Genomic DNA, 24527 nt, shown 5'->3' on the forward strand with positions numbered 1-24527 from the left:
GGCATAGTTAGGAAATGGAATATATCGCAAGTATATTTCATTATATCGACTTATCTTTTTAAGAAGGTGAGGTACTGTCTGTACTCACTTATAAGTCAAGTCCAACTGCAAACTACATAGACCCAGATCTGCCAGTGCATAATGTGCTGGCAGATCTGGGTCTGTGCAGTAAAGAGCAATCAGTTGAACAGACAACACAGACACTAATAAGCAGATGCATTATGCTATGACAGATCAGGATCATTGTTGTTTTACAGTTTGCCTCAACTTATAAGCAAGTACATTCAGTAGAGATATCTCTTTCTTGCTCCAGTACCAAGAGCACCAACCTTACATTTTCTGTTAAACATTTTGGCAAGTCAGATGTAGGTTTATACATCAACATTTGGATGCAGGCCATGAGATTATAAAGCTCAGAGGTTGAGTTTTTGCAACAAACCAATCAGAATTGATGTTACAAAATAGTTATTTGTAATTGGCTGACAACAGCTCAAGCACATACGTTTTATGATTTGCATGGACCAGTTTTTTGAAAAAACTTTGGCAAGTAATTGAATGAAAATATTTGTAAACAATACTCTTGGGCATTCCTTTGTTTTAATCCGTTTACTTTTAGAAGAATTAGGTGATCCTGCCTAAGTGTGGTCTTATTGTTGCACATCTTCTGTGATGATGTTCAAGATAGAGACTTAAAACCCTAGAATATGATATAGGTGGTCGATAGATGTTTCAGCCAGTAGTGGTTCCTGGTTCTGTATTTAACCCTATGAAACTTAACTATATTGGCACAGATGTAGCGGGCAGGGAACAGAGGGATATGTATATTACAAGCACATATATACCTTTTTGTTGCTGGTTTGATGAGCAGTAAAAGAAATTCTGTCTTTAAATGTTCAAATTTTTTCAATAATATCTGCCATTTATTGATTCTGCTATCTTTAATTGAATGTTTTCTTGTGCAGGTCAAGAGGGCAACTACAAGCAATACCAGAATCAGTATTCCATGAACACTCTTGCACTGAACAAGCACCAGCATAATGAGGAGAGAGATAAGAGGCGTTACCTTTCACACAAATTTAGTTTGACCACATTGAGTGAATTCAAATGGAATGGATCAACCCATGGCAATAAAGTCATGACAGTTTCGACCCTGCGGTTAACTATTGCACAGCTAGAGGGGAACATACCCACACCCTTTCTACACCCAAGCTGGCCCCTTCATCGGCAGAATTGGCAGAAAGCTGTACATCTCTGTCAGACTCCATCAGACTTTGCTTTGGCACTCTCCATCCTAGAAGCCTGCATGAAACCGGTCATATTTAATCCAGTCTGGTCAGAAGCACTTGGTAAGATTTTGAAACACAAAAAATACATTGTATCATATTTAGCCACATACAGCCTGTGTATTATTGCTGGAGGCACTCTCTCTCTCTACTGAGGACCTCTGTATTTGGTATACCTGCATCTGACCAACAAAAAAATAATTTTGTGTTTGGTACAATGCATACATCTCAGCCTTTTCTCTTTCACTTACATAAATTATTTCCAAATATGGAAATTACTGTCTGATGGTTTTTGATGATTTAATAGAATCTTAGTCACCAAATTTATCAATTACAGCTTAGGAAATGCATCTCACTCTTGATACTGATTATGTCATTTGGTTGGATAAAGCTGAAAATTCTTCAATTGACATTCAGACTTCACATATTTTCCATTTTTAATTCTGTCTAAATACTTGATTTATGCAAGAAACAAGCAAGCAAGTACCCTATAAGTTGTGTCAATACAAGTTGGACTGATTTACCTTCCTTGTTTATGCTCTAAGCAGCTAATTTTTTAAAGTTCATTTTATCAGTAGTGTTAAGTGGCACCAGATAATAAACTTAAAGCAGATGATTATATCAGCTGTTTGTTTTATACAATTATATGCAGAAACATCAATCTTTTGAGTGAAAGAAAAATGCTTGCATATGTGCTGTTCATACTGGAAGAATAAAATGGGTGTGTAACTGTTTTAATTGAGTGTCATATGCAGATATGCTGCTTATATGTGGCTCTGATGTTATCTAAACAGACTTTTGAGTAAAAATCAAACCAAGTTGGACATTTAGATTCTTTGAGTAGGCCCCAAGAGCTAATTTGTTTCCTGTAGCTGTGATTTTATTTTTTAAATTTTAATACATCCACTATAAGGCCTAGTGTATCATGTTATGAAGTCCATCTGTTCCCTATTTTTATTTCTGCATAATAACTTAAATTCTTCACCATCTACTGTTAACAAACCTTGTGGATGGCTTGCACTTGGGGTAAGGACAAAGACTATCAATTGGCATTAAAAGGTCACTTTGACCAAATGAAGAAAAAGAGCTTCAGTGCAGTGACTTTAGATCTACATCACATTGACTAAACTTTGATGATGGTTTGCAATTGGAGTAAAGTAGAAGCCAGTTGATTTGGGGGTCAAATGGTTAAAGGTAAGGTCACTATGACTGTAAAATGTAGAGTAGTTTCTTCACAAAACTTTGATTCACAACCATGTACATTTGCCAAGGTCTGTGGATGGATTAAGCTTTGATTGGAAAGAAGCTTATGGAAAAAGTATTTTTCTCATCCAATGTATATTTAAATAATTTAAATTCTACTGATTAGGACAAATAAGCTGCATAGACCTAGATCTGCTAGCATTATTATGCAATGGCAGATCTGGGTCTATGCTGTTTGCAGTTGAGTCAAGCTTGTATGGAAGTATATATTGGCATGACTTTTCTGGCTGTGGTGGGAACATTCAGATTATTTGCTCAAGTTTTATGTTTAAGACTTGGACATACAGTGGATGTTAATAATAGCACATGGAAGACCAAGTTTGCACTACCCTTACTGAAATGCTTAAACACTTCTTTTTTCTGTAGGTCACGCAAGACTACATAAAATTACGTGTTTGGACAGAGAAGAGTTCAAAAAAAAAGAAAAGGAACAGAGAAAAAGGTTGGAAGAAGAAAATGATGGGAGACCACTAGTTTGGATCAAGTATACACTCGGAGTGAAGCATCAGGTAAACTGTTATGTAAATAATAGAACAGTACAGGCTACAATTATTTATTCTTGAGTACTTTTTCTACTGTTCATTATTTATGCACAGGAACATATTTATTATGCAGAATTTTTGTACAGACACATTATTTAACGTAGAAGTTTATCTTATTTATCCAGCTTCCATTTATCCAAGTATAGAATCTTCTCTAGGATGCAGATGTAGGTTTTGTTCTAATTTATATTAAAAAGTCATGCCTTAAATTCAACAGAATCAGCAAAGAATACACATACAATGCTCTCTCGATAACTCATTCACAGCGGAGTCCAAAAACAGACCACACTAATGTAAGGGCATGAGTTACCAAGGGACCTCCCAAAACAATAAGAAGTGGTAGCAATCCAAGATAGAGGGAAAAATGCAGGGTGGGGTGGGTGGTACTGGGCAGGTTTTGGTGGTACAAAGAGAGGGACTTCAATCTGGTTTATATGAAGCAAACATTTGAATGAACATGGTTAGGATACGTTATTGTATTGAGCTGTTTTATTAATTTCTAATGTTCTACTCCCACCTCCACCACAACCCAAGTTTATCAAAAACCATTTATTAATATAAAATATGAAGTTCCCATTCATTTATGTTATAGATAACAAGAAACAAAGGTGAATGTCACATAACTGTAGTCCACTTGTTCTTGTGCTAATAATTTGATTAAGGGTCATGTTTTACTATGCTGGTACAGCTATCTGTCAAGCTCTCTCGCTCTATATATCTATATTCATCCATCTAACTATATATAAGTGTATATATATATATATATATATAGAGAGAGAGAGAGAGAGAGAGAGAGAGAGAAATTTGGCATGTACAACCTGCTACCTATGGTCCAGTTTTGGTCCACAACCTGGTTTGATCCACTTATTTGCATTAAAAATCATGTATCCATCCCACGACATGGAAGAAGTTGTACATCTATTTTGTTTTAATCTAGTTTTCCAGTGTGCTTAATGGTTACCAATTATCAAATGGAACCTTCTTATACATTATAGTTGTATATTTTTTATTGTAGTCCAGCAGTTTGTGAATTAACAGATACCAGTATGAATTTTCTATGTTTAGTGAATAACAAAAATACTTTTTAAAAGAACCCTTTTTTTTTTTATGCCTGCACTGCTTACAGAGTGGACATTCTAAATGAGCCCAGTCCATTCATACATCTTTCCATGCATCCTGAGAAGTTTGTTTGCTGGACTATGCAAAACTCTATTTGATGTCAGCATCTGGGTCTGTACAGTTTGTTAGGAGTAATCAGTTGAATAAATAACATATACCCTTGTCTCCAGGCATTTTATGCTATGGCAGATCATGATCTTTGTTGTTTGCAGTTGACTCAACTTATAAGCGAGTGTATATGGTACATTTTCATCGCATTCCTTTTTTCTCTACGTTCAAGGCTCGCAATTAGATGTTGTCTGCTAGCCCGAGGCTAGTAGATTTCTTGTTGGGCTAGTAACTTTCGTAATGTTAATAGTCCGATGGGCTTGTAAGTTTTAGTTATCAACAGTTAGTGTTTGTTCATGCAATTCCCTAATAAAGACTTGGCTTCAGCAGATGTTTTGTAGAATCAAAGCAGTGGCCATTGTAAACACAGTCATAAAATATTAGCATGAGAAGATGAAGTTGATTTCTGCCTCGGAAAGGTGTATTTCTATAACAAGATGCCATCCAATTTTGTGCATTTTGCTTAACAGCGCTAATTATGGTCCCGTCATTAACAACAGAAGTCTGGTAGTTGATCCTAATTAATCTGAGAACAAATGAAGTGAAAAAAATTACCTGATATTACACTTCATTCGCTCGACCACAGTAACAAACTACAAAGCGATAAACAGCACAAAAGAACACGGCAAAATCTATTCAAAAAAATTAGTTTGCATGTTTGTTTTTTTAAGGTTATATTTTTTTTGCTCACTTGCCAAATGCTCCAACAGTCCCAAACTGGAAACTGCATATTTACATTTGCATCAAAATAATCATAAAAATTAGCTCAGTTTATTACGATTACATTATTGACACATCCTTTCTATACAACTACTTTTTCTATGATGATAAGAATTGTTTTTATATTTTTTCCCATACAAGAATGAACAAATAATTGATTATACATGGATATATCCAAGCAGAATGCCACACATTTGTTGGAAATTAAAATCTTTGAGCATGGGCATCTAAGATTTGAAAAATGTCTGCCTTATTAATTTCACAATACATTGAAGTCCATTTAGTTAGGAACTATTATGTATATTTGATTTAATTTATATTTGAATTAATTTAATTGTCTGTCTGTAAGTTTTTAAAAAAATTCTTCATTTCATTACATGTCAGAGTAGTGTAATTTTGTTTACTAGGAATTTGATATTTTCCACTAATTAGTTTGACCTGACTGTTTAGTTGATAACACCTAAAAATAGAACTTTGAATCTTTTGCTGACCTAGTTCCTGACCTTGATTGAGAATCAAGTAAACAGCTTTTTTAAAATTCATTCTTGATGTGTGAATGATAATAGTGAAATCTAGGCTGAGTGGGACTACATGACTTTAGACGTAAATACTTCTATGCTGTTCTTGAAATTCTGGAGGATTGACCATCATCTGGGAATCTGTTTTGCATCTCAGGTTACTGTATAACCTTTGTATATAGAGAAATTAGTCGGGCTTCTAAACACTGAGATGTAAGGTGTTTTGTTTTTTCTGTTGTGACCATTTGAGTTATATTTTAAATTTTCTTCAAACTATTTGGATTCTAAAAGATTAATTCTCATAAATGCTCATACAAAATTCTTGGACAAAGACATCTATTTAAATTTTATTTGGAAATTCAAACACCGGAATATTGTTTGTGGATCAACAAAGAACTGTGGACACATCCATAATATAAAGGCTATGGTATATGTCATTGCCTTCCATTTTGGATTTTTCTTTCGGACTCAAACTTGAATTGATTAGAATATTTCATTACTAAAATTTATTTCGTTGATTATTCTTGGATTATTTTTGGATTTGATTCTTAAAAGCAAGTTCTTTTTTTTCTTCTCATTTTTCCATTGTTTTTCAAGGAAATAAATTATTTGTTAAATTTTTCAAAGCTTGTTGTTTTCACTCTCTCTTTCTTACTGTTTATTAGAGCCTAAATATGTAACAGGAACAATTACCAAACTTACGCTATTAATGATGATGCCGTAATTGGAGCTGTTAAATACAACGCGCCAAGTCAGATGGCTTCATTTGATGGGATCATACCTTTTCAAAGCTGAACCTAACATAATCTTCGGATGCTAATATTTCATGACAGTGTTTATAGTAGCCACTGCTTTGATCACGTAGAACATCTGCTGCAGTCAAGTCTTTTATTAGGGAGAGGCCATTTAATTTGGGGGGGACAAAGGCATGTGTTTTGAAATGTGTTTCTTGCTCTTACTTATGTAAAGGAAGCTATGCCATTCCTTTTCTTACTTTAAATAATTCACGTCAGCAGTACTGTAACATCACGTATTTCAAAATGAGGCACAATTTCTTCCTTCTTAAGACGGGCAAAATGTGGTGTTCAGCCACCAGAAAAAAGCAAAAGTTGAATGAAAAGGACATAAAAGAGAGGAATAATTCTTATGATAGGGAAAAGAGTAATTGAACGTTTCAGAAGAAATGGACAAAAGACAGGGAATGGCTGAAATATGATGAGGAAAAGAATGTTATGTGGTGTAACTGGTGTATGTAATTTGCAAAAACAAACGCAGAGAAAACACCCAGTTTTGTTGAGGGTTGTTCAAACTTTACAATTGAATCGGTAAACTTACATGAAAGCTCTTGACAACACACACAAAGAGTTCAGAGAGAAAAGCAGTTATGCAGATATCACCAGAAGAATCGACCACTGGTAAGCTCTTGGAAAGTTTAAATCGGAATGTGTATGACTGGCTCGTTAATTTGTTTAAAAATGCACATGCTATCATAAAGAACAGAAGACCCTTCACTGATTTTGTATGGATGTGTCAACTGGATGAGATGAAAGGAGTTGGTGTTGGAGAAACTTAAGTGTGAATGAAGCATGGTTTCTTGCAGTCCTGGCCCAGAGTTGTAACATCATGTGCTGCTGATGCTGAAAAGACCAATCTGTTACCAAGCAACAGCTTAATTGAACTACTCCGGTGGCCTATTGGTTAGAGCGTCTGTCTCGGATGCAGGAGGTCGTGGGTTCAATCCCCCGGCCGAGTCATACCAAAGACTCACAAAAATGGTACTAACAGCTGCCTTGCTTGGCGCTCAGCATTAAGAGATTAGTATTAGGACTGGTCAGCCTGGTGTCAGGATAATGTGACTGGGTGGGACAACATGCTACATGTCTGTGGCATGATGCCCCAGTGCTAGACATCACTATAAACTGCCACACTGCAGGCATCATAGTGATATGACTGAAAAATTGTTACAGTTATGTTAAAAATACAATTCACACACACACCCACATTTGTAACATCATGTGCTGCTGACTGCAAGAATATTCTGGCATTGATTGACCTTATCCTGACGATCCCAGCCCACTCTGCTGGTGCTGTGAGAGGTTTTTCAGCGAAGAAAATGGTGAAGAGTGACTTGAGATCATGTTTGAGATCTTGGGTTCTGTCTGACCTACTCTTTATTAATGTTCAATACAAATGATATTCCAACATATGATCCATCACCAGCAATATGTTTGTGGAATGTTTCAAGGAGTCTGGTAAGGAGACCAGAACAAACCCTATATGGACCAGAGTGCAGGTGGAGGACAAGAAAGGATACCTGGATCCCTTTCTGGAATTGGATCCAGATTATCTTGAGAAACAAGAAATGTGAATTGACTGAATGATGAATTGAAGTGGGATTTATACTTCTGTACTTCTGCACTTCTGCATTTCATATGATATTGCTATTGATGAAATAAAGTTATTGTTAATTTCAATACAGGTGTGTGACATTGTTTTGTAGACAGGACTAGTAAAGATTTGGCAGGACTAGTACATATCTCAGTATACAAGTCCTTCTTTCTACAAAGAAATTTGTGTTAAATTCGAGCCCAGAAGTTATAAAATATGATTTAAAGGCAAAGTTCATTAATGCTGCTATTCTTACTTGGACAGACAGAAAAGATAAGTTTATTTGGCAGCACCCCCTTAAGATTTTCTTTCACAGAGTATACTGTTTTAGAGCAATTCATGGGTAAGATTAAATTTTCCTTGTCACATGTTGAACGGCAACAATCATAACTACTAATATTACTACTACTACTACTATAAAAACAAAAGCAATAGATTGTAATAGTTACCTAGGAATTGTAAGCCATCTTTGAAACCCAAACCCCCACACCTTCCTTCCACCATCATACCTGTTAGTAACTAAGTAGCATAGAAGATCTGAACCAAAGTTTAGCAACAAGTAAAAATAACCATCCAATCAAGTGATTTCCATGCAAGAATATGTAGTCTTTCATTCAAAAACCTGCCCTTTATTTCCTTCGTTCTTTTTTTGAGGATGTCCTGCTATCTGAAAATGATCACCATTGGTGACACCAGTCTCTGATCTTTATAGAAAGGCCAATATAATTTTGATGTAGTTGTGTCTCTCGGGATGGGGGTGGGGTGAACATTAAGATTTTGTGTAACCTTTTGAGTTGGTTGTGGATATTATTGAAATATATGTAACAAACATGATCTGACTCCATCAGTGCTGAACAATCATGTGACTCGTGTAAAGACAAAAGCAGCATCAAAGGTCATGCGCAAGCAGTTAGGCCAGATCAGGTACAAAAGATAAGATCTAAGTGAGTGAGCAGTTATCCCGGATTATCTTAATTACATAACCAAGAAGGTACTACAGCAGCTTTCATTAGAGCAATAGTTCTTTGAATTAGGTGACAGGATGTTTACTCAACAGACTAATTTTTCAAGGATAGTGGAAAACAAAAGTGGATTAGCACTGGTACATAGTGTGTCAGTGGGTTATGAAGTGTTGCAGTCTGCAATGATAGCATACTATATTGACTTGTGGGGTAATTACCCAAAATGTGGTGGCACTTAATTATTAGTATTTGATTGACAATAACATTAACTTTAATGTTGTAAACTCAGATAAATGTAAAATATGGATATGTTTCTGTCAGAGGTTGCCATGCTGTTCCAAATCTGAGAAACAAAATGCTGTCAGAAAGGGATGCAGTTCAATTGTATTTTATTTGCTAATTTCGAATAGCATAAATAAAGTGTGTAGACTTGTGTGCCACTTTCCATTAGGAAGACTGACAAGTTACATGTATTGTGAGCAGTAGGACTAGCTTATCTTATTTGTGTGGAATATCATTACATATTTAGCATCCCAAACGAATGATATTGTAGAATAGTAGCACATTTTCAAATAGTAGGACTGATAATTATTTTACATGTAATACTGGTTTGTACAATGTGAACTCGTATTAGTCCTGAAGATATTTTTAGTATAATTTCAGGTCTGAATAATTAACGTGAAGAGTTGTGTTGGATATTGAATTACTTGGACTAGAGACCAATTCATAGATATATTACTTCTTTATTCCAACGAAATTTCAGAACTAAAATCAGGGTTTTTTTTAATTTTTCATTTCTGAATGCCCCACCATTGTACTTTTAAAAAATTATTGAAATTTTAATTACCCTCATGTATGTGATGAAATTATGAGCAGTTTTTGAGAAAAATATAGTTATCCTTAAAAAATTGTACAACATTTACATCATCACCTTGTCCTGTGATTATGATCTGTTTAGTATTCGACCTCATTAATGTAAAATAGATGTACTGTATGCTTACTATAAGAATAGCACAAATAATAAATCCGCTAATTCAGTAACAAAGAAAACATACCTAATGAAATTCCTCATTAATCTAACCTTAGTAATGTTATCATGTGTATATAATTTCTCAATATATATGCTAGTTCAGTTTTATTTCTTGAACATAAGTCTCAAAAGTTTTGTCAGTTTTTCATAATACCAACATAACTTTTTACAGTTGAGAGTTACACTTTGTTAATATTGGTGAGGTCTTCCTGACATTTGAAGCAAGAGAGAGGTGTCAGTCTCATTAGATGGTGACTAAGTGGGAATGAGATGCGAGCCAGCATTGTTTTCTTTGTTGGATATTGTAGATGATCTGAGAGTCATAATTAAATGGCTCTGGTAGCAGAGATAGGTTACATTTTAAAACTGTTGGGTAGTTGGATATTTTTAAATTTATTTATAATGGCAGAAGAATGAGAAGTACCTAGGCTCTCCTTTGGTAAAATTCTGGACATCCAGGAGGTAAAGTTGCGCATATAACATGGTATGATATCCATTAATGGAAACCTTGAAATTACAATACAATGAAGAATTAAATCTTAATTGTTTCTATGGATATGGTTCATACAGGTCCTCAAAAAACCATGAAAGTACTTGAATTCTAAGATGGCAAAGCCAATGCCTTGAAAGTGCATATACTACTTCAGAATGTGCTTGAAAATCCTTAAGTCTTGTTGTCGTTTTTTTACAGTAATATGTTCAAGTATAATTTGCCTCTTTTTGATCATATACATTTTAATTAAACACTCTCACCTTACTGTTTTTATTAGGTGTGGAAGCAGAGAGGTGAGGAGTACAGAATCAGTGGTGGCCATGGTTGGTACTGGATTAGCAGTTCTCGCAGATCAAACCCAACACCACAGGATTCTGTTGGTCTACGTGCTGTGGCATCCAAACTGCAGAACAGAAAGAGGAAAGCAGCTGAGGCAGAGGTTGAAGTTCAGGAGGCAACTGGGGAGAAATCTCCAAAGGTCATGGTTAAAGAGGAAACAGAAACTTTTAAAACTGAGTCACTGGTCAAAGATGAATCCTGTTCAGTGGATAGGAAGAGTATATCAAAAGGTAATATGGAAATTGCAGATTTTGAAATAAAAGATGAGGGCAAAGAGGAGACAAAAGATATGAATGAAAATGGAAATTCAAAAGAAATGAAAGTTTCAGCATCAGAAGTGAAACAAGAAGGAATGGACATTGAAAATAATTCTGAGGTTGTCTCAGGTTCTAGCCAGAAAGTGTCTAGTCAGAAAAAAGAGGGAGGCTCTCTGACAGAATGGCTGCCAAAGAAGGAAGTATGGGAGCCTAATCCAGGGATGAATGCTGACACTGAAAAGGTATCTCCCAAAAAAGAGATGCAGATCTCCAAATCAGCTCAGGGAAATTTCAGATTCAACTCCAAGAATGTGGTGTCTTTGTTAACATCTAAAGTTGATGTAGATCTGATTGATGTTAGTGAATCCTTGTTAGAGAGGACTTATTATCCTAAAGTAACCAAGCCATATGCAAGATTGGATAATTTGTTGGATAGACGATTGAAGATGATGGAATTAGAAAAGAAACAAAGAGAAGGTATTGAACAGCAGATACAGTGGAAAATGAAATTTGAGGCAATGAAGAATCCAGTAAAGAAAGAGGAAAAGGGGGAGGACACAACAATTTCTGAGTCTCTTGATTCAGGAGAAACTCCTTTAGAGGAAAGAATTGCAGAAAAGCACAAAACATGTGTTCACCCTTGTTATTCCCCTTTCTGTCGGAACAATCAAAGTAATTTATGCTATTCCCCTTTGTGTAGGTATGAGTTTAATGCTCTGTTGGATGATCTGGATGCAGCAGGGGAAGATATTGAGGAGGATGACGAGGTTAGTGTGGGTGATGAGGACAAAAGTGATTCTGAGGAATCGGTTGATGATGACAAAGATGGTGAAGATGAAGAAGAGAAGACAGAGGATGAAGAGGAGGAGAAGGAAGAGGAGGAGGAAGATCAAGAAATTGATAGTGAGGATGAGGATGAAGAGGCAATAGAGGAGGATGAAAGAGCATTCAGTAAATTAAATAAGAACAAGAAGGAGGAACAGGATAATGAGCAGACAGAATATGACAATGATCAGGAAGGAGATTCAAATGGAAAGGATCCAGATGCTGAGGATGAAGAGGTTGATATTCTTGGGGATCATGATGAATCTTCAACATTCTCAGATATTAAAGAATCAAATGGTGCAGATGATGCTGAAGACAAGGAAGATTCATTACAAGAGGACAGACTTGAAGAGGATATTACAGAAGAAGCAATGCAGTCAGATTCCAAATCATCCTGCAGTGAAGCAAACAGTACAGTGTCTGCAGATATTGAGAAAGCTGGCACTCATGAAGAGTCCGTGACAGAACATAAAGAGAAGAATAATGCAGTTAAAAATAATTCCATTCCAAATAGCAACTTATCTTCATACACTGTCAGGGAAGGTCTGAGTTTAAATGGTGCTACTGCTGAACCAAATAAAATTCCTCCACAAAAAGCTGCTGTTACTGAAAAGATAAAAACTGAACTTAACTCTCTTACCACTGTGAATAAGTCCAGTAATATTCCAATCGATGCAGGTAAGGTCAGTTTAAAAACTGAGTCATCCAAATTAATGGATACAAAAACTGCATCTTTAACTAGTATAACAGCCAAGGAAACTACAGCATTAAGCATTGTAACACCTGCAGCAGCCACTGCAACTACAAAAAGAACTACCACAATAGCACTTCCTGGCAACTTAGCACAGTTGATCAGTGCAAAAACTGGAACTACACTTACAATGTCTCAGGCTCAGCAAGTTATTCGACAGGCTTTAGAGAAAATGTCTCTTGAAGAGTTGCGAGCTAAAATTCCATCAGAAAGAAGTACAAAAGATAAAATACAGTTACTGAAACTAAGTAAATTTGGACCTAAAAAGAAGACAGTTAAAAAGGCAGCTACCCCAACTTGTCACAAATTTTTAACTCCATCTGGTAAAAGAACATTGTTTAGTTTAGAGAAATGGGAATTGAAAAAACTTTCAAGAAAAGGAGCAAAGTGTGAAGTGTCTGGATTTAAATATGACTGCAAAATGAACAATGTGAATTGGCCATACCCCTGTCCAAGGCCATTATTCAAAACTGCCTGGAGATATCGCACTCAGACAGTGAAATCTTTGGCAGGGTCCTGTCTACAATTGCGTATTTTATGGGCCGTGATTCGCTGGGATGATATGGCCACCAAACCACCAGCCGGTGGCACCAACACAATATCCACAGAGTCGGAGATTACCACCACAGAACTCCTGAAGAGGAGGGACATTGGTCCAAATGGATTGAGATCTGAATTCCTGGTTAGGAAAATCATTATACCACTTGGAGTTCCAGCTCAACCCAAAGGTAATAATGGTGACTTTGACACTGCCAATTCCAATCAATTTATGAGATTTGCTGGTTGCTTTCATTAGAGAATATCGTTACATTTAAAAATGACATGACCCTCAAATGGCCAATATCTACCTGTTTGATAAAGGTTAACAACAAAATTAAGTCACTTAATTGTTGAAACTTTGTCTATTCAAAAATAGATGGCTTGAATATGGTGTGCATTTAAGCACTGTAGGAAACTACTGCTTTATTGTTTAGAGATGATTATAAAAACATGACACTAACAATCGTACTGAAGTTACTCCTGTATCTACTGGTATATCAGTTGTAAACAGCACAGACCCAAATGTGCCATCACATTATCTGTCAGTAGGTAAGGGTCTATTCCGTTGTTTATGCTTATGATGTTCATTGAACAGCATATTTGCAGTTTTGCAGGACAATACATGACAGAAGAGCTGGTGGCTAGTATGTGACTACAGGTCTGATTCCACATTGTGTGACACCAGATCAGGTGGCACCGTATGTGGTGGCTGATCTTGTGGCACATATGGGTCTGTGATGTTTGCAATTGCATGTTTGTTATGCAATAATGAATATAATAATTTGGTCCTAACTGTTTTAGGTGGTGCCATTTTTATGTGTCAACATATTGGTTTTATTTCCAGTGTGCACATTATTGACAGATATAGATATTATATAGAATCATTAACTTCGTGTGAAAGTTGTTAGCAAATGATGCGTAAGTACTTTATTTTATGCATGGAGAACACATTTGGAATGTCTCCTCTATGCTGAACATGCAGTTGGGATAAACTAATTTGCATGACATCAATGATTTGGGTGGGGGACATTATAAACTATGTCACCTTGTGTTGTTTGTAGGAGAGCAGCTGTTGTCAATATGTTTTTCTTTTTAAATGACAAAAATGAGTGGCTGTAAATACCTATAATTAATGACTGCTTAATATTAAAGTAACATCTTTAGGGTGAGTATCATTTTTTATTGTTTCTGTATCTGTTTGTTTCAGTATGTGTATTGGTATGACTAAAGTATCGATATATTGACAAATCATTTCATACCTTCTATATACACTGTCACCTAATTGATTGCTGACCAGAAAAATTGTATAACAGCTGCTACTCTTGAACAGTCTTTCTGTGTATACGTATGGACTTGGTTCATACCATGAAGTAACAGACATTTGAAGAGAAATGATAATATGTTTCATTCAGAAATAGACAACTTATGTTGATTAATCATCTAGACATAATAAGTTTTTCCAGGACCATTTGATTAGTCCATTGTACCATGCCGGAACAAAAGACCTTCCATCATAAAACTAGAAGGCAAAAATAATGTTTACCGTTGGCCGACCACCCGTATTTATCAGTGCTGACCCAATTACTTTTTTCCCCAGGATTTACAAATTTTGTATAAAAAAAAATAAATAAGAACTTTATTTGTGCATCTAATTGAGCCTGTTTTGCCCAGTACTTGAAGAGATTAATACATTGTATATGCTGACCATTATGGTATTTACTGTGTTTGAAGAAGAAAAAAAATTAATTTTAAAAAAGTCCCAAAAAATGATTTGTGTATCCAAATGACCCTGTTTAGCCCAGTACTTGACTTGAAGCATTTAGTACATTTTATATGTATCTATCTATAAGTAACTTCATATGTACTGTAATTTTAAAACCAGTGCACTAGGAAACATAGATATTTTATTTTTTTGGCCTAAGTGACTCCAAATCATGCTCTTAAATATTCTGACCAGTCATTGTTAATTCAGAGTAAGATTTTCAATTTTAGAGTAATATTTATTGCACTAAATGTTGAGTAAGGTATAAATGCAAAAAATGCCTGATAGGTAGGTGATTTTAAGTGGAAACCTTCCAAATAACCTGCTTTCATTAGCACTCAGTTCATGTATATTTTGCTGCTTGTAGATTTATTTCTTTGTCACATTGTGATTTGTTAGTATTTCATCTAGGATTCCAAGGGCAGGAGACACTGTCCCCAATCTTTCACTTTTGAGGGACTCTCAACATTTAAAGAGAGAAAGGAAAATAAGTATATATCACTTAATATTACTGGCAGTGATAACAACAACAAAGATTGGATAATTTTATTTACTTAATTAGTTATGCTACCTTAACTTTGTATGTTGTACTGAACTATTGTCTTTTCTTTTAATAAAAATCCAGGGTTTTCCATGGTCATGTAAACTCTGGAAAATGTTTGTAAATTACATAAAGACATATCCTCAAAAAGTATTTTATTTTTCAGTAGTCTTTCAGAGGTGTGGAAAAGTCATGGAATTCAGTTATTTTGCATTATCTGGTTGCATTTTCATTTGATGACACAAAAGTTTTACTAACCTAAACTGCAATAATGGATTTGTTAGAGTAGGTTACCCTGAAACTTAACAATTGGACTTCCATCTGGGGATCTTAACGTCATTCAAAATCATTGTACTGAAAACACTTAAAAGAGAAGGATCTCAAATCAACTGCAAGTTACTATAAATGTGATGTTTTTGTGTGAAATTTATGTGTAAGATATTAGGGGTCATAAATTTATGTATTAGGTACTCTTGAAATTGGTAAAAAGATTTTGGAAAAGTCGTGGAATTTTGTAAAGATTGTAGGAACCCTGAGTCAATCACTTTATCACGTGACCCTAAGTCAATCACTTTATCAGGTGTTAAAGTGACTCCTCTAAACACTGATGTATTTGAATATCTGGTTTCACCATGGAAATTTTCGTTTGGATCATGCTGTCTGTTCCTTGCCTGGTTATGTTAGACATTATCAGCTGTACATTTCCTGATAGTGAATTTCTGATACCAGTGTAATAGAATCAATTTGTTTTCTTCAATGATTTTGACATTACTTTCACGAACAGTTTGACGTATTGAAAAAGTTTGTCGGTTCCTGATAATGAATATTCAGTATTACTCTAATTGGAATCACATTGTTTTCTCAGTTGTAATATCATCAATTTATAATATGTCTGTCTGAAAAATGTTTTATATAATTCCATCAGATGACACTAGGATTCAGGAAGTGAACCTAGCATGAGAATAAGTTTTCATGGGGTTGGTTGGATCGCTATATATATTGTTTTAATAAATCATGAAGCCATAAATATTGAGTTTGTAACAAAGTGGACATGGCGGGGAAGACTTTGTGATCACTCTGTGATCGCCTCTTTAGTTAATGGAGTCAAAGATGTCAGTGCACTAATAGAACACTGTACAAACTCAAAAAAGCATAAGGAAAATGTTCTGACAGTGCTGGCTGTTGTTATGATAATAATGATCACAATGCTGGTACACAAAGAGGATCAGAGGATAGTCTACCTTGTTTTGTTACATTGCTTTTGTTGCTGAGTAGATGCACCATTTGTGTGTAATGTACTGTTTGTTGACCCACCAGATTTTATAAACCTTTCCCTATAATTGCTTGAAAAGGATATGATGACGTCCGAGTTCTGGATTTTCAAATTCTGAATGCTATGTACGTTCAAAATACATAAGCTTCACCCAAGGACCCTGATTGAGGCCTCATTGTCCTCCAAACCCCGAGCTAACGTTTCATTGATTTTCAACAAAGTCCATCGAAATCCCTGAAATCATAGCTTTATGTGGAAACTGAACCGGGTTTGATACCGCCTATACATAAAACATTGAAATTATTGTTGACCATGTTTTGGGGGGAGTAAGGGTCGCAGTTTGGTTTAGGGAGAATCCCTTCAATTTAATTCATTTTGTCACAACATGGTTTATTTTCCAGAGAAATACACTCCGCAGAGGAGTGGCCTCAGAGAGCGCAAAAAGGCAGAATCTCCCAAGTTAACAGAACCTAGTGTCACAGAAAGATGGACGCCAGAGGAAGAGCTAGAACTATGGGAAATCAAGCAATTCGGAGAAAAGTATTTCTGATTTTAATAGAAATGAAATCAAGAATATTGACACCTTTTAAGTGTTTGAATTCATGTTATTGTAATAAATCATAATCATTGTTTTAAATCATAATGAATGTGTTTTATGTACAGAATGTACTTGAGAACAAGTACATGTACTGTCATATCTTGAGAACAAGTACATGTACTGTCATATCTTGTAATGTTGGTATAGGTCTTAAAGGTTTTTCTTCATTTGCATACTTTCAAAGATTTTTAATTCTTGGTTATTTAGTTCTAATAGTCATATACCAGAAGTTCATTGTCCATTCATGCATTAGGACAAGTTTATTTAGAGCTACTCTTCCTAAACTACTTGGTAGAATGCCATAAAACTGTACACTTACAATCATCCCAAGGTCTAGTTGGTAATAAATGAAAATGCTGCTGCTTGTACACAGTTGCAACATTGAATATCTTTTTACTGCTACACCTTCTGAATGGATGGTCATGTCAGTGTTGGGTTTTCACAGTATATAAAAATTCTTATGATGTCTAATTGGTCCTAAAGAAAAATGGTGCCTATCTGACATTAACATGGATGCCAGCTAGATAATCTTGTTATTGCCAAACCTAAATGGAAAGTCATATTTATAGTGCCAATCTTACATTCTCAGGTACATTAGTTGTTGTATCGCTAGATGTTATGCCACTATATGGCGTTAAAAATGTGCAGTTAGACATGACCTGACTTTGGACTACATTATGGTAAAATTTATAAAATGTTATGACATGGACTAATATGAAGACTTACAGATTATGACATAACATCAGGACTTTTGTTGTTGCCATTATGGATTTAATGCTATTTGGCAGCACATGATAGGCTGTGCATGGCATCCAATAAATTTGGTGGAGGATGAACCCAGGAAAACCTTGGGAAGAACCATCGACCCATAGGAAGCTATGACGAGCTTTTTTTTACATGCCCACATTTGCCTAGCCTGAAACTCAAAATCACACAGAGGTGAAATGTCATTGATCTGCAAAGGTGAGCTCCTTGACCACTTGGCCACCCTGTGCCCCACATCTTGACTTTAAGTGACATGAACATTGTGCTATAAATTCTTCTATGTATTATATATCTCTTAAAAGGGTTGAGAAACAGCGTGCAGCCCTACAGCAGAAGTTGACGCAGCAGCAGACTCAACAGAATGCAGCACAGATCAAGGAGCAGATGGAAGAGCAGCTCAAACAGCAACGATTGGTGATGCAGCAGAAACGTTTGCAGGTCATTTAACTTAATGGCTATATATATATATGCTTCTTAGTTTTATGGAGAATTCGTTGTTTACTTTTTTTAAAGTCAATTTGCCTTTAAATTTGGCTTCCAAAATTTGTTTCCATTTTCCTATTCTGCCAGAATTCTTTATGTATTCTGCTGTCCTCCATTCTGTTAAAGTATATTATGTTCTTTTCTGCTCAATTCTTGTACTCAATTCTGCATACATTTTGTACAGTGTAAAATAATTTGTTTTCATGTTCTGCAGATAAAGGCATTTCTTCTTCAGATACATTGCCCAATCACATTAACATTAGGGATATAACCCTGCTACAACCAGAATCCAGCACTATCTGATATAGAGATAGGGCTAGAACATTTGCTAATTACCTCCCCTTGCCATCATCTGGTGTCACTGGTTTTTCTATTTTACTTCCATACAACATCTTTGAGACACATGTCAGCAATCTAAGCCAAAAAATTTTTAAATTTGAGCCAGTCATACATGATTTTAGCCTTGCTTGGATTAAATATTCATTCCTTACAGGTGTTTTTGACATTGGCCAATATTTTGTGAATTTGTTTACTTTCTCTGAAATTTTAGACCACATAGCATTGGTGGTTGTTTTGTTATTTATGTTTTTGCGCACACGACATATTGCTAACTCACAATTCATGGCTCACTACACTGACTTGCCTCTTGTCTTACTTTTTTAACTATACCGTCTTAGGCAGGGATGAAAACTCACTATATTTGCTTTGCTTTTCTAAACTTTTAGAATATTTAAACTATTTGGTTCTGTTATTATTCTTCAGGAATCCCAACAGTCACAGCAGGCAAAAACTATGGCAACCTCAATAATTACTGCTGTGGTCACTACAGCAGCATCTTCCTCGACATTGCTGAAGAACATAACATCTTTGAACCAAGGCTCAGTGCTGAAGACAACCACAAGCCCAGCTATGACAACCATTCTTTCTCCCAGCACTCTTATAAAAAAAGTTCAGATGCAGCCAAAGACTATCATAACCACTACAGGTTAGGATTAAGTAATTCAGGTTATCTCTGGACAGAATTTAAAATGTGATATAATTTTATACTGGACATTTCTTAATAACATGCAGCAGATGGGTGAGTACTGTCAATACATTTAGTTTTGTTACTGATTAATGGTTTAATTGAACGATCAACAACTGCCAGTTACAGCTTTTCAGAGATTCCAGTGTTTAGCTTCAGTTTTTTAATCCAGTTATTTGACTAGATCTTGACTTGAAATTGCTGTTGAAGTATGCATTCAGCACTTCATAACAAACATTTTCATTTTAAAGAAGTTAAAAGCTGATAATTAGGCCAGAAATAGTCGATCATTTGTAACATTTAAACAAGTATATATCCCAGAGTTTCATTTCTGTCTTTGCCTTTAGCTTCTACGGGAGCAGGTGGCTCTCTGATACGTCCAACTATGAAGGTCCAGCTTCCATCAACAACAGTTTCCATCCGTCCATCAACCAATATCACCCTAGCTCCCAAGCCTGGAATCCTGACAGCAACTGCAGCTGTGACAACAGTTACTGCAGCAGCTTCATCAACTGTGACACCAGCTGTGACAACAATCAAAACGACCAGACTTGTTACTCCTGTTCAGACACAAGCACAGAAAGGTAATCTCAGGAAGTACATCTTTGAATCATACTGTCTTTGACAATGTAGCAGTATATGGAATTGAAATCATGGTTGTTTGAGCTTTTGACCTTATAGAGGGTTTTTATTTACTTTTTTTAACATTTGGGATTGTATATTTTATGAGTTAATGAGTAAGTTTCATCAATTGATTAAAGATATGCTAACCCACCCACCCATCCCTTTATGTAACTATCCATCCATTGATATTTATATGCCCCCTCTATGGAAGCAGCATTTTGTTTTGCAACTCTATTCTGTATAGTGACAAGTCCATATATTGACCATATCCACATATCTGTCCCCAATCAGTTTTAGCATAATGGCACAAAAACTATAATGCTTAGAGCCAGGTAACATTAAAATATCATATCATGATATGATTAGATTTTTGGGCTGTTCACATCTGTTTTTAAATCTTTTCAATCCATTGTAAGCTTAACACAGCTTTCACTTTGGTCCCTGTGCGTGTGTGTCCATCCATACATCTTTTCATACTTCAGGTTATTGGCTATTCATACCAAAAAGTTAAACTGTGGCAAACATCGGCTCAAGTCTTTATAATTTAACTGTTGGTAGGAAACTAAACTGTTCACAGGCCAGTTATGCATGGCATCTGGTGGATAGATGCTGTACTGCACATGGAATAGTGCATGGTGAGGACAACTTCCAAAGTGGGTGTGAGATTCAGCTGAGTCAGTCAGTTAGCATTCTCCTTCCCCACCATGGAGTGTACAGAGTAACAGTGTTAAAGTAGCTGTGGAAGAAATTTGTTTGACCAATCTCCAAGTGCCCAACTCCAAGCCTATATGGCAAAGGCTTTGGTAGATTTGGAAGATGAGAATGTAACATCCCTTCTTCCATCTACTTAAGTAGTCAGAAACCATCACATAGATCTCCAGTCGTCTGTTGGATAAAATCTAGAATCCAGGAACACTAAGACTTTCTTTTCAGAAAACTAGCATCATTCTCATCATGCTGGTACTGCATGCACTTGGAAACATACAGTACTGAGTTGCCAGGCTTGAACAAAAGTATGGTGGCTGTTAATAGGAAAACAGTGTTGTTGGTAAGGTGGATCTGAGGTTAATGGAGAATGTGGTGGTGACTTTCAATACTGAAAATTTTGGCATTGATGATGAATACAAATTCATTACCATTATTGCCAAGGTGATTAACAGGGCTGTGCTCCATTCAGTGGCTAAAGCCCAGATTGCTTCAGTAGATTCTGAACTCGTGGGACTGGGTGCCAGCCTCTGCCTGTCTTCACAGAAGCTGCATCAATTTTCGACACTCTGTACTATGCCCTTAGTATTCCATTGCCACCTGGCAGCAGAATTGATTTATATGGAAGCAGACAAGACAAAGGAACTGCCTCCCCACCATATATTACCTCTACCTGGTTTATTCTGGCCAAATCAATTGTAACAACATTGGAGATGTGATCTTTTACAAAGTGGGGAGACATTACACTGCTCGACAGCAGTTACTTCTTCCACTTGCCTCCCAACAGTCATCTCAGGCACCTACCAGCAACCTGCCTGCCAGCACCAGCCACCTTAAATTTTAGCACACTTGGATTGTCCTAGATGAAGTGGGGAATTCTGGATGTCTCTCTCTGACCCCCCCCCCTCCATCAGAAGGATGCAAAAGAGGCCAATTGCTATATACAGCTGGTAGAGTTGCAGATATGTCCACTAATTCAGGAAGAGACAGGCCTAGAGACAGTCTTTGTTTGAACTTCACAAACTTCCATGGGTGGTTTACAGTTGATGGGGGGGGGGGTGTCCCTGTTATCTAGGCAGCCCCCGTCTGAGCAAGGCCTTCAGTCCTGTAAATCTGAGCAAATGTAGCATTTGTTGGATCTTGATAATCCATATCACCATTCTTTCATGCTGCATGCAGCCTTTCTGGCTGTTGACCAACCAATCTTGTGGGCCAACTTAATGTCTAGTGATGAGAGATTCATCACTTCCGGGATATGTAGAAACATGCTGTGATCAGTTTGTCGACTGATCCATCCATTTCACCATATATTCTACATGATTCCAGAGCCAACCATCCAGTCAGTGCTGTGCATACCATCTAGCCAGCCATTTTGGCAAATTACCCATGGCTTTGTGTCTGCTGACATTTCGTCTGGCAGTTAATTTGTTCATCCTATGGAGATGTAACAGTGATATACTTACAGTTGTTGGCAATGCCTTGTCAGGGCCTCCTGGAATGTGGAACGTTCAGCACAAAAATGGAGATGACAAGCCTGGGGATAACTTGATTCAGCATACTCAAATTCTACAATTTAATTGACCAAGCTTTTTCAGCTTTTGAACTGGCTTTTGAGGAAATAAATAGTGTGCTGCCAACTTCTGAATGTTACCACCACCAGCTGCATGCCAAGCCTGTATGGTGATGATTTCAGTTGACTTAGAAGATGAGGACAAGCATCCCTCCTTCTGTCTACTTCTGCATTTAGCGAAGATAAAGGAAATATCAGACTTTCACCCAAGATCTCTGATCAGGGCAATTACACGACTTTCTTTCTGAAAGCAGGATTCCCACACAACTAGAAAATTGGGAAAGCCAGGAAAAAAGAGTCAGTTTGTTCCCAATCAGGAAAAGCCCTTGAATTTTCAACCATCACTTGGTCTTACCAATAAAAAAATTATTGATCAAGTTATAGCTGAATATATTGGGAGTTACATTTTTGAAATTCTTACTGGAATGTTTCAAGGTTACTGATCTCTTCAGTCAAGATACGGTTGCCATCTGAATCATTTAGATACCCTAAATGTAGCTGTATCTTCAATCCAAGTTCTCAGGTGATTGGATTGGTCAAGTAGATTTGTTACCTCTTGGTCTGTGCCATATCAGTATACATTTAATAAGCACAATTGGAATTTTGAAATTTTGTATACAGTCATCATTTACTTAGATGTCACCATGAAAAATGTCATATAAGTTGGAAATCACATTGGATGAGTCTGGAATTTTGGTGATTTGGTATGGAATGCGCCTTTTTTCAAAAACAAATCTTTAATGTGAAATACATTTATCTATTTGTTCATTTGACATAATTTATATGTAGGCTGCATTATAATGATTCTGTTTGTTACTTACATGTGTTCCTGAAATAGAGATCCTCTATCATCATATGGCACTTGTTCACATCAAATTAAATGTCTGGAATCATTGCAGCAAACAAATGTCAACAGTCTAGAATACTGCACACTGTTAAAAACTATATTCCCTTCACAATGGAAAAAGCATGAAATGTCATTTTAAAAACATTTTTTCTTTCATTAGAAGTAAAATAGTCACAAGAGTCGGTGAACATTTAATGCTAGACAACTGCATCATATCTTTACAAACATAATTTGTTATGTTGAAATTAAGTAATTCAGAGCACAAAATGTGTGTTGATGATTAGTAATTCTTATTGCCAACTATCAAAACAACTAGTAAAATACTTTTCATTAAGGAAGGAACACATGTCCTTTTTGTCAACTATTTGACATTTCGCATACACGTCTTCCTCAATAGCTCATGTACATTGGAGTCTATAAACAAACACAGTACAAGTGAGGGTGTGAGTTACTGAGGGACCTCAGAAAAATTAAAAAAGGTGATACCATCTTGGCCGGACATTGACAATGGGAAAATGGAAGGGGGGGGATATTATTGAATGCTTTAATGATCATTTTATAATCACCTTGTGAATAATTCTCTGTCAGTGAATTTTCTAATGAACTGTTTGCTTTTCTGTATAAATTACCATTAATTTCAAGATAACTGACATTTGAAGGATTGTTTAAAACATAACTCCATGATGAGTTTATCTGGCACATTATTGTGACTAGAATTTGCATACCTTTTAAACTTTTTTTTATTCTTGCTACTTTATTTGATTTCATACATAAGGCACATTACAGAGCAAAGATGGTCTGCATTTTAATTGTTTGTAACAATACAACAAACTCTTAGCAGATCAGAGAGCTAAAAATGTTAGATTTATTCTGCTTAACTGTTTATGTTGATATGAAGAAAGTCTTTGAGGAAAGAGATGTTTTAAATTTGGACACAAAGCCCTTAAAAATTATTTATCTTGGCATAAAAAGTGACTGATTTTTTTTTTTAAATCCACTTATCTAACTGGTTTGGTTTGTGGGTTTAACACCAGTTTTCAGTGCATGACACTCTATATACTGGCCAGTGTAACTGGTGGTGGAAAAATCCAGGAAAACCACTGAAAGAGACAACAACGCAGGGAAAGCTACTTGCATACTTTCTTACATACCCACACCTGGGGCCCCGAGTGGCCGAGTGGTTTAAAGCGCTCTCCG

General features: G+C 36.1%; 1 protein-coding gene across 2 annotated transcripts in view; it reads left to right on the forward strand.

Moving 5' to 3' along the window:
• Positions 1-24527, forward strand: part of LOC149805923 (nucleosome-remodeling factor subunit BPTF-like) — a 90659-nt gene that overhangs the window by 28341 nt on the left and 37791 nt on the right. For both annotated transcript variants that reach the window (XM_089950703.1, XM_089950704.1), the window contains exons 8-14: positions 963-1346; positions 2913-3055; positions 10704-13326; positions 17116-17254; positions 18380-18515; positions 19323-19545; positions 19932-20168. In XM_089950703.1, coding sequence (XP_089806829.1) covers positions 963-1346; positions 2913-3055; positions 10704-13326; positions 17116-17254; positions 18380-18515; positions 19323-19545; positions 19932-20168 — 3885 coding nt within the window. The remainder of the gene's footprint in view (positions 1-962; positions 1347-2912; positions 3056-10703; positions 13327-17115; positions 17255-18379; positions 18516-19322; positions 19546-19931; positions 20169-24527) is intronic.

Source organism: Sinohyriopsis cumingii, chromosome 2 (assembly GCF_028554795.1).
Source record: "Sinohyriopsis cumingii isolate HCF-2022 chromosome 2, ASM2855479v2, whole genome shotgun sequence".
NCBI lineage: Eukaryota > Metazoa > Mollusca > Bivalvia > Unionida > Unionidae > Sinohyriopsis > Sinohyriopsis cumingii.